General features: G+C 49.9%; 1 protein-coding gene across 6 annotated transcripts; it reads left to right on the forward strand.

Moving 5' to 3' along the window:
- Positions 1-1,135: 1,135 nt before the first annotated feature.
- On the forward strand, positions 1,136-11,341 carry LOC120898109 (multidrug resistance-associated protein 4). 6 transcript variants are annotated; one of them, XM_040303501.1, is made up of 11 exons: positions 2,842-3,218; positions 3,283-3,351; positions 3,590-4,169; positions 6,076-6,207; positions 6,300-6,592; positions 6,854-7,245; positions 7,314-8,771; positions 8,849-9,491; positions 9,560-9,790; positions 9,855-10,548; positions 10,627-11,341. In XM_040303501.1, the coding sequence occupies exons 3-11, from the start codon at positions 3,985-3,987 to the stop codon at positions 10,949-10,951; spliced, it is 4,353 nt and encodes a 1,450-aa protein (XP_040159435.1). In that variant the 5' UTR covers positions 2,842-3,218; positions 3,283-3,351; positions 3,590-3,984; the 3' UTR covers positions 10,952-11,341. The 6 variants fall into 6 exon arrangements, with proteins under 6 accessions (XP_040159438.1, XP_040159436.1, XP_040159437.1 ...); XM_040303504.1 differs by lacking the exons at positions 2,842-3,218; positions 3,283-3,351 and adding an exon at positions 1,136-1,203; XM_040303502.1 differs by lacking the exons at positions 2,842-3,218; positions 3,283-3,351 and adding an exon at positions 1,145-1,368.
- The last annotated feature ends 79 nt before the right edge of the window (positions 11,342-11,420 follow it).

The raw sequence follows: 11,420 nt of genomic DNA on the forward strand, positions 1-11,420 counted from the left end.
GGCCTAATAAACACAGCTTTAGTGATGGGAGCTCCGGATTGCATTCGTGAATCCACTCCGACTCCGACATTCTTAATCCGGATCCGACTCCAAAATAAATATGGCTTCGAATCCTAATGCTCCGAACGAATACAGGTTCAATAGGCTCCGGTTAAACCCGGATTACTCCGATCGAATCCAAATGACTCCTATTGAATCCGTTTTGCTACCGTGCTTCATTCGTAAAGCAAAATACTTACACTACAAAAGCAAGCTTACAAGAAGCACCTAGCTCCTAGCTAAAATTGCTGTCTTCATAAGCGAAAATTCGATCGTCTATCTGCGTACCGACCAAAACCGTATACTGAGGTTTCCATGGGTTTCCGGTTGTTTCCAGATTTTTTATAAAGTTGATTTGGTAAATTTCGTGATTTATTGTTTACTTTCTTTCCATGTGTAATGACCACTGATTTTACCACAATTAACTGGCAGAAGGCAGAAGAACTGATGAATGAAGAACTGAAGGCGGAAGAACTGAAGGCGGAAGAACTGAAGGCGGAAGAACTGAAGACGGAAGAATTGAAGGCTGAAGACTTAAGGTGAAACGTTGAAGATGTTGCCTAAGCATCGATCCAAAGCAGAATGGTTCTTTATTGTGAAACTTCATACGATCGCACAGTTGACATTATTATGATCATAATCCGTTCGAATAATTTGACACTATGGTCATGTCAGAGGTCAAATTTGCCGGATTTTACACATGCTTGGATTCGTTGAACGATTTACTAAGATTTTACCGCACATGTTTCACCCATTCGCACAATTACTTGGCATTATCCTAAAAATGTTCAAGCAAATTATTTTGTTTCAATTTTTCTTAAATTTCAATTTTAAGCAACGTTCAATACATTGTTGAATAATTCAAATAAATTAATTCAATCCAAATAATTTCTGGAAGCTAACAATAAATCGTGAGTCCTGAGTTCAAACCCCACTGCACACTTCGGAGTTGATCCGGATTCGAATCCGAAAGGCTTTAGGCCCATTTCGCCCATCACTACACGGCTTCATCCCTTCCCACGACAGTAGCGGCATCGTAGGCATCTTCTTCTTCTTCTTCTTCTTTTTTTGCCGGCCATCGGGGGTTGATGTTGTTGTTCTAGCGAGCAACCTCACAGAGGTTTCGGTTCGTTCTCCGTAGCTGGACGGCTTAGCGCGTTGCTGGTGCGTGCTTCTGTTACGCTTCGCTTAGCGTTGCAACGGTGGTGTCGCGTTTGGGAGTGTTTGTGTTTATTATTTTTTTTATTTTTACGCAAAACTGTTACCGCCGTGGCCAGTGTGAAGTGTGATAAAATTAGTTTACATTAGTTTTTTTTTTCTTGGGTGCAGGTTGGTTTTAAAAATAGCTCCGATAAGATATCGATCTAATCGATGGAGTGGCACGATCGTATAACCGGCACGCATTCGCAACCTGTTGCAGAGTGGTGAAAACTGTGGAAGAACAATTATCAACACACACACACACACACACACACAAACACACAGCACCGAAGAAAAAGGGGGTGAAAGAGACAGGGAGTGAAAACAGTGGCCATATTCTGTTTGTAAGATCGACCGAACCGAGGCTACAAACAGCATAATACGGCGCAAACCTTGCGCAAGCGGAAAACAAAAGAAAAACGGGACACGTTTTCTTCTTTTTATTTTGGTTCACCCAATCCCCGTAGCATGATTTATGCTGCACAGGAAGAGCTTACCCACACGCGACAGAAACCGAACGTGAGTGGCATATTTTTGGAATGTGTCTGGTGCCCGCCCTGTTTTTTGCTGTTGTTATAGCGTGTTACATGCACGCCAGCAGACCCCGAGCTTCAATCCCGTCGTACGGATTTTCTTGTGGTGATTGTGTGTGTGTTTTTTTTTTGTTGGTATTTTCAAAACCTGCGTGCGTTCTCGCGTTGCGTAAGCGAGTGAAAGAACTTTTATGATTTCTTTTGCTGCAGCACTGCACACCCGATGGCGCACTTTGGCACGTGCTAAAGCGATCAGGTTAATGAGCTATTCGCGTTCAAGTTACCCAAAAGGGGATGGGCGTGTTTCAGGAAGGGGATAATCAAAGAGAAATGATGAAACTATTCCATAAATATACTAAATAAACATTATTTTTTGTAGTTGAGCAAGTTTCTTCGCTCAGAATTCGTGATTTGTTCATGTGCGTTTACGCATCAACGCGGCAGTGCGAGTAGTAGGGCCTTGGAGCGTTATGTTTGCGCGCCTGTTGCGCCTGTCTGTCAAGCGTACCGACCCTAAAGCGCACGTGTTGAGTATGGTCGTTCGTTATCACCACGATGCTCTGTTTGGAATCAAAAATCATAAAAAAAGTGAACAAGAAAAATTCATTTTTTTTCTTGCTGTCACCAATAACATCTTTCAGCTGAGGCCATATCGCTTCCAGAACGATTCGATGGGAGGGAGCACCATTTTAAGAGGACACACAACAAGAACGGTTCCAGATTACGGATCACCCAGTTCATTTGTGCTTATTTGTGTGTTTCTTTGTGAGTTATCAAACTCCAACGGCGGGAGCAGCAGGGAGAGATAGTGACCGCGCCCGTACCTCGGGGAAGATGTTGATGTGCATCCACTCACCCGTGGTGGAGACACGATTCGCATGCACTCAAGCTGTAAAAGCTTGATGCGTTGATGGTTTCCCGACCGGTTGCAACACTCCAGGCAACACACACACACAGACAGGGGCAGGTCACGGTGTTGATTGCTTTATCACGGCAGGCGAGGTGAGAAGCCGGATGAGCTGACGGGTAATGGAGGATGGCAATTTATTTATTTTTTAAATGCATGCAGGTTTTTATGTACTAGGAAATGAGTTATTTTTCTTATAAAGCCATGTAAAGATCAGATCTTACGCAGTTTGGTTGCTTTGGAGTTATCAAAAAAACAAAACCGCCACCGCGTAGAGTTCACCAGACTGGCTAATCCCATCGCCAAACAGTGTCGCTCGTGTCCGCTCCATTCCGCGTTGATATGGTGCGGCATTTAGTCATCATCTGGATTCTGTGGGCTCTTATCAGCATCGGGGAGCGATTCTACGTCCAACCACAGCAGCAACAGCAGCAACCGTGCCGCTACAGGGGTTGAGGAATGCGTACTAGTCTTTAGTATGGTCCTCGACTGCTCACGGAGTCAGTCACCGCTGCGGTGGAGCACCGCGAAACATCAAGGTAGTGTTGGATAGGCCATCAAAAGGAAGATTCACTTGACATTTTTAATTGACCTCCCGTTCAGCCCCGTTCCAGTTGATCGCGTTGAGAAATTTGTAAAGTGTCAAAGATGCAATAATTGACCAAGGACAAGGTGTGTTTGGTGGTGTGATCGGGTGGGTGATACAGTTTTTGCACAGCGGCGATAAGAAGCGTTGAATCACCGGATGCGTGCGTTAATGTGTGTGTGTGTCTGTTTCCTCCAAACTTCCGATAGGAAGTAATTTTACGATCAATCCGTAACTTCGTTTACGACCTTTATCTCATGTGTGAAGTGAAGACCTCCCCCTCCCCGCTGTTCTAACTGTCTTGCCTTATGCACTGTTTTGCAGGTTGCGAATTTATCAGTTCCGGTCCGTTCCCTCCGCTCTACCGGAACCATCACCACCCACTGTAGTGCCTTGACAATTTTGTAGTGATATTGGGTGCGTTCGATTGTGGAGCTTAATTGTCCGATTGGAACCGTTCCCACATGTGCACGGTGTTACGGTGCTGCTGCTGCTGCCTAGTGTGAACCCAGTGTGCGATGCAATTGTGTGGCCGATCGATCGGTACGGTCGGCAGTGGGTAGAGAGCGTAGTGCTTAGTGGATGTGCCTTACGACATTGCTGGTGTGTTTGGTGCACCAGTGCTGCAGCGGTACCGGCGGTGCCCGCCATCGCAATCCGGAGCAAGTGATCGAGCTAGTGGTGCACCGGTTTCCACGCGTCCACGGACCGCAGCGAAGATGGACAGCTCCACGAAGCCGGTAAAGAAGAACCCGCGCAAGGGAGCGTTCTGTCTGTCGCAGCTTTTCTTCGGCTGGCTGCTGCCGCTGTTCTATCGCGGATCGCGCCGCGGTCTCGGTAAGGACGATCTTACCAAATGCCTGAAGGCGGACCGGTCGGAGGATTTGGGCGACGAGCTGGAAGAGTAAGTATGAGATGTGTGAACCAGTGACTTGTTTTGAGGTCAAGGCGAATCTTTGTGTGTGGCTGCCTGTGGCGTAGGGTTGAATTTCGTTTAGATGCGTATCGATTGAGCTAGTGACCTACTGGTGAGATGATCGAAGAGCGGGAGGGTGGGCTCTATTTGTTTGTTGATACCGTTCTCATCATGTTTTTGATTGTCTTGGTTGTCTTGCGAGATGGACATTTCCTGTGGATTGTGTTTGTTTCAGTGATCGCAAGATCTTGATTATGAAATAATTCATATTCTAAAGCCTCTTTATGATCATTGGTGTGCTAGTTTCTTAGAAGCTTGACAAAGCGTAGAGATTCTACGATCATTACATATTTGTTATAAAGTCTAGACTGTACACACTCGTTACCTCCTGAAGATACGCTGTTGTCTGAACCTGAGCCACAAATACCATGCAATAAAGAAGTAACTTACAGTATTCAGAACAATCCGGATTCCTTCGAACCCAAACCCTTCTGTTGCGCACCCATTTGCCTTCTGTTGCCCCCATTTTATGGGCGCGTTTATCAGCGTGAAACATCCCCGACCGATGCTCTATCTTCTCTCAGCGAGAAGTTTTATCTACGAAAATTTATGTCATCAGACTTCACCGCCGGCCTTCAGACGTCAGAGCCCGTGCAGCGCGATAAGCCGGCTAGTTGGTAGTGGATGTTCGTGTTCTAACAATAATACATACCATTTTCATTGTCACACCAGAACTAACCTGGGCCAATAGTGGTGGACCTGTGGGTCGGAAGAGAAAAAGCGCTCCATAACCAAACAAACCGACCTAACCTTGAGCTCTGTTGGTGTGACAAGCATTTTTTGAAGTGTGCTTACTTCACCGGAGTGTGCTCGTTGTGAGCAGAGTGTACATTAGGCTTTGTTTAGCGTCGGTAGCATCGTTTCTACCTACCGCAGAACTCGTTTGCACAAAACGAATAAAACTAATAGGACCAGTATTCGGGTCCCCGGCCAGCAACCTGTACCAATCGGCAACCACAAAATGTGTTAAAATATTGCTTCTTTTTTGCTGTGCACACATCCTATTCCATCAAGAACCTGTTTTAAAATGAGCGTTTGTGTTCTACGGCGATCGATGGTCCGACGATCAGCGATCCCGAATATTCAAGAGCACGTGGAGGTGAATATCTCGATTATCTAAGACTGTGAGGCTGAAGAATAGGATCAACAACGAAGCTTTTGGAGGTAAAGTTCCTTCGGAATGGTTTATCTAACGTGTCATTAATTTAAAACTAGTTGGGGTGCAAAAACAACTCTCAGACGTTGTAGAATTTCGGCTATCGAAGGATCGTTTCAAACTAGATTTTTGGCTCGCCCAGTCTTCAGCGCACGATCAAAACCTTGACACCGAACATTCCATTAACTAGACAATCAATCAACAATCTCCCTCGCCCTTGATGACACATAGTTACTGATTGGAGCAATTATTCGGCACCAACGTGGAGATCGATGAATATGAATCAAGTCAGCGTTTTGCTAGCTGGTCAGTTTGCGCAATAGAAGCAACAGAACGTGTGACATGGGGGTTTATGATATGCCTTCCCGGCTCCATTTATTACGGCAATACGTGGTGCATTATCTCACAAGGATACAGCTGCACCGCTCATTCTGTGATGCGATTGCACTACATCAAACACGACCCGCAATGATTATCGTCAACCGATTGCGTTTGGTGGCATTCTGATGCATAGGTTTGTTATGCGGAACTCATAATTCAATTCCAGCCTGTTATCGGTGCTTTGAAACCACTCCTGTCCAGTTATGATTGTGTTTCGTACTCTGTCCGCCACAGTTATGATTATCGCACGGGTTTTGTTTTAACATTTTCTTTTTCTTGTCACTCTCCACTCGCCAGGCAATGGGAAAAGGAAGTGTCCCAGGCACGAATCGCAAGTCGCGAGCCGAAGCTACGCAATGCCCTCTTCCGGACGTTCTACAAGCAGAGCCTGTTTGATGGATTTCTTATTTTTCTGTTCGTGCTGATAAAGTATGTACTAACTGTGCGATCAATCGTTCGATTTGTAACCACACTTTCCACCATTTACTGATCGTTCCCGCTACTCCCTGACACTCCTTTAGAACCATTCTGCCCGTGGTGCTGGCGCAGCTGCTGGTGCAGTTCCAGGAACCCACCAACTCTACGCACGTTGCGGTGGTTAACATGAACAATGACGTGTTCAGCACGGTACCACCGATGGCGATGCCGCTGATGATGCTGCCGGACACTACGCAATCGCATCTGGAAAATCTCGTCTTCGACGAGACGGCCATGATCAATAAGCGACGCCGGAAGCGACGGATCCGAATCGAGGACGATAAACCGGCCCCGGGAAACAGCATCGGAGGAAGCAAGCCGAACGTCGCCCAGGAAGGTATGCATCCGTTATGCAATTAAATCATTCCACAAACACACACTCTCGATCGAGTATGATCATCCAACGGCAACTGCTCTCGTTAGCTCTCAATGTTAGGAATGCTTCACTTTCTTGCCTGCCTGCGTACTCTCTTATCAAATGTTGTGTCGTCTTATCAAACCGGCTGACAGAGCGTTGCGACCCGTTGACCATTAATTGATGATCGGTCCCCGGTTTAATTTCGCTTTTTGTGCAAATTCCTTACTACTCCCGTCACAGCTGAAGCCATGGAGACAACTATACTGCCGGACCTTAGCGAACAGTTTGGAGCGGACGATCCATCGGCCACTGCGAACAGCACCGTCGTGGACGATCTCTCCGACTTTCTGCACCACGCGTGGAACGATGCGTTCTGGCTTTCGGGCCTGCTGGTACTGCTGACCCTGCTCGGTTGCTTCTGCTGCCATCATTCCGATCTGCGCGAGCGTCTAGTCGGTGCCAGGATGCGCATTGCCTGCTGCTCGCTCATCTACCGCAAGACGCTGCGCATGTCGCGGAAGGCGGCCGGTCAAACGCCCGCTGGCTACATGATCAATCTGCTGTCGAACGATGTGAGCCGGCTGGATTATGGGTTCATCTACGTCCACTACGTCTGGGTGTTGCCGTTTCAGGTAAGTCGGGCTCGGCCACAGTTCGCGCACGGTGGATGATGCTAAAGGGCCGGTTTCTTGCGTTACAGGCATGCTTTACCTGCTACCTGATCTGGCGCCGTGTCCAGTGGGCAGCAATTGTCGGGGTGGTCGGGCTGCTCGTTAAAACGATCCCCGTCCAGACCGGGCTGAGCCGGCTGAGCTCGATCATTCGTATGCGCGTCGCGAAAAAGACGGACCAGCGCGTTGGCATCATGAACGAGCTGATACAGGGCATCCAGGTGATCAAGATGTACGCCTGGGAGAAACCGTTCCACAAGGTCGTGTCGTTGGCGCGCAAGAAGGAGGTGCGCCAGATCCGCTGGGCATCGTACATCCGGGGCATCTACCTGAGCACGATGGTGTTTACCGAACGGTCGACTCTGTTTCTCGCGATCGCGTGCTGCGTGATCGAGGGACGCGCCATCACCGCGGACATTGTCTTCCCGATGGCCCAGTTCTTCAACATCCTTCAGCTAACGGCGGCCATCTTCTATCCGCTGGCCGTTTCGCTCGGTGCCGAAGCGCTCGTATCGATCGACCGCATCCAGGAGTTCCTGGCGCTGCAGGAGCACGACGCAACGCCACCATCGGCGTCGGCCACCGGCGGGCTGAAGCGCAATCTGAACGATCTGCACCTGCTGGCCGAGCACGACAACAAACCGGCGATCGAGCTGCAGAACGTGACGGCCAGCTGGGAGGAGACGACCGACAAAACGCTCAAAGACATCAGCGTCAAGATCGAGCCGGGTCGATTGCTGGCCGTTATTGGGCCGGTCGGGGCTGGCAAGAGCTCGCTGCTGCAGATGCTGCTCGGTGAGCTGCCGATACAGAACGGCACGGCCACGATCAACGGGGACGTGTCGTACGGCTCGCAAGAGCCGTGGCTGTTCAATGGCACGGTGCGGAACAACATTCTGTTCGGTTTGCCGTACGATCGGCACCGGTATCAGGCGGTGGTGCGTCACTGTGCCCTCACGACCGACTTCCAGCAGCTGCCGGATGGGGATAAAACGGTGGTGGGTGAACGGGGCACTTCCCTGTCCGGGGGTCAGCGTGCTCGCGTGAGTTTGGCACGGGCGGTGTACAACAACGCGTCCATCTACTTGCTGGACGATCCGCTCAGCGCGGTCGATGCACACGTCGGCAAGCATCTGTTCGATGAGGTGATCGGTCCGCGCGGCTATCTGGCACAGAAGCAGAAGGCTACGCGGGTGCTAGTGACGCACCAGGTACACTTCCTGAAGGAAGCCGACTGGATCGTGATCATCGAGGGAGGGAAAATCGTGACCCAGGGCACGTACACGGAGCTGGCGAACGGCAAGGTTGACTTTGGCAAGCTGCTCAAGTCCGGCGAGCCGGAGAAGGGCGGGGCGGACGATAGTGTACTGGCGGCGGACATTCCGGAGGATGAGATTCCCTTCATTGACGGCGTTACGCTCGATGGGTATAAGCTGCTGAAGGGAAGTACCGTTTCGTTGCGTGGCGTTACACCCAGCTCCTGTGCGGTAAGTCGGAAGCAGAGCAGATTGTCGTCGCTCTTTTGGTTTGCAGCGTTTTAAACAAATGTGCATTTTACTTTCAGTCAAGTGTGGCCGACAACCTTGGCCGCCAGGTAGCGGAGGACCAGGCAGAGGGTACCATTTCGTGGCGCATTTGGGCAACGTACTTCCTCTCCGGTGGCAACGTGCTGATGCTACTGTTCACCTTCCTGATGCTGCTGTTCTCGCAGGCGATCGTCAGCGGATCGGACTACTTCGTCACGTACTGGACGCGACAGGAAGAGCTGCGGTTGGTGAACGAACGAGCCGTTACCACCACGACGGTCGATTTCCTCTACACGTACGGCGTGATCATTATCGGCGTGGTCGTGTTCACCATCTTCCGGGGGTATCTGTTTTTCAACATCTGCATGAAAGCGTCCCGCAATCTGCACGACCGCATGTTCGCCCGCATGCTGACCGCACCGATGCGCTTCTTCGACACGAACCCGTCCGGGCGGATCTTGAACCGCTTCTCGAAGGATATGGGCGCGATCGACGAACTGCTGCCGAAGGCGATGATCGAAGCCATTCAGATACTGCTGGTGATGACGGGTATACTGACGATGATTACGATCGTGAACCCGCTGCTGCTGCTGCCACTGCTGGGAGCCGTTTTGCTGTACGCGATCGCACTCAAGCTGTATCTGCGTCCGATTCAAGACATGAAGCGGTTGGAAGGCATCAGTAAGTGGAGTTACTAGTTAGTTATAGCGGAAAGGCACAGACACTAATTTCTTTGTACTTTATAATAGCACGTAGTCCCGTGTTCTCCCACCTGTCGGCAACACTCTCCGGGCTGTCGACCATCCGTGCGAGCGGTGTTCAGGAGAAGATTCGCGAAGAGTTCGACGATCTGCAGAACGTTCATTCGGCCGTGTGGCAGCTGACGATGTCCAGCAATGCCGCTCTCGGGCTATGGCTTGACTGCATCAGTACGGCGTTCGTGGCCTGTGTGACGTTCAGCTTCATTGTGCTCCATCAAGGTACGTACCGGAACGGCCCTCCCAACACATGGTACCCTAAACCCATTCCTCCTAACCGTTGCAGATACCTACAGTGCAAACGTCGGTTTAGCCATCTCGCAGGCACTCATCCTCACCGGTATGGTACAGTACGGCATCCGACAAACGACGGAATCGATTCAGCAGATGACGGCCGTCGAGCGTGTCGTACAGTACACGGAAATTGCCTCGGAGACGGATCCGCCCAAGGTGCCGCCGGGCGACTGGCCCTGGAAGGGACAGATTCAGTTCCACAACATGTCACTCTGCTACGAGCAGGACGCACCGCCGGTGCTCAAGAACCTCGAGCTTGTGATCGAACCCACGTGGAAGGTGGGAATCGTCGGTCGAACCGGGGCCGGCAAATCGTCCCTCATCGGGGCCCTCTTCCGGTTGGCACGCATCGAAGGGCGCATCATGATTGACGGCATCGATACGGGTGTGATTTCGCTGGAAGCGTTACGCTCGAAGATATCGATCATCCCGCAGGATCCGGTACTGTTCAGCGCCACCATACGCTACAATCTCGATCCGTTCAGCCTGTACGACGACGACATGCTGTGGCGTGCGATCGGCGAAGTCGAGCTACGGTCCGCCATCAGTGGGTTGGACTTTATGGTGACAGAAGGTGGCACCAACTTCAGTGTCGGCCAGCGGCAACTAATCTGTCTCGCGCGAGCAATTCTGCGCAATAACAAAATACTGGTGCTTGACGAGGCGACTGCCAACGTAGATCCTCAGTAAGTGTGAACCTATCGAGCACTTATGAAATGGGACTAACGCTGCCTAACACCTATTTTTGTTTTCTTTTTACCCAGGACGGATGCACTGATACAGAAAACGATCCGGGAGAAGTTCAAGCACTGTACGGTGCTAACGGTTGCGCATCGCCTGCACACGGTAATGGATTCCGACCGCATACTGGTGATGGATGCCGGTGAAGCGAGGGAGTTTGACACTCCGCACATACTGCTCCAGCAGGAGGGTGGCATCCTGAAGGATATGGTCGAAGCAACGGGACCGTCCGAGTCGGAATCTCTCAAGCGCATTGCCGCGGAAACGTACGCGCAGATGGACCCGAATCGGCACCTCATGAACGGTATGCCGAACCCGTGGCGGTTTGGCAAGGAAGCGCCACAGTGAGCGTAACCCCGACAGCAAGCGATAAGTGTGTGAAGTCGGACAAACAGTGACGATGAAAGGAAGCAACTGGTACTGCCTCTTAGCTTAGTTAGAAGAGTTAGAATCGGAACAGAACATCACGCGCCTAGAGCCATTCAACAGTGAGCGCATATTGAAATGCGTTTTTTTTTTAATATGGAATGCTTTTGCATCGTGTTTGAGTTTAACTGATGTAGTTGATAGCGTTTATTGCTCTTACTATCTTACTATTTACCAGTGTATGCGGTACTTTAACAATCGAACGACGAACGACCTACAAAACTAAATGTACTTTAACTGTTAAGCGTCACGAAGGGCGTTGTTGAAAATGGCCAAATGTTTACAACGAAATAAAACACAATTATTTTTAACCATGCGTGTAGATTTTTTCACGTTTCTAGAGTTTTCTCATCGGATTCTCAAAGTAAGTTCAAAACATTTTTAAAAGAAA

This window comes from Anopheles arabiensis, chromosome 2, assembly GCF_016920715.1.
Source record: "Anopheles arabiensis isolate DONGOLA chromosome 2, AaraD3, whole genome shotgun sequence".
NCBI classification, from domain to species: Eukaryota; Metazoa; Arthropoda; class Insecta; order Diptera; family Culicidae; genus Anopheles; species Anopheles arabiensis.

Bases quoted from the DNA above. Each gene is read 5' to 3' on its own strand.
- LOC120898109 (XM_040303504.1), top strand. From the start codon at position 3,985: ATGGACAGCTCCACGAAGCCGGTAAAGAAGAACCCGCGCAAGGGAGCG. The intron at 4,170-6,075 runs GTAAGTATGAGA...TCCACTCGCCAG, and splicing joins TTGGGCGACGAGCTGGAAGA to GCAATGGGAAAAGGAAGTGT. The intron at 6,208-6,299 runs GTATGTACTAAC...ACACTCCTTTAG, and splicing joins TTTCTGTTCGTGCTGATAAA to AACCATTCTGCCCGTGGTGC.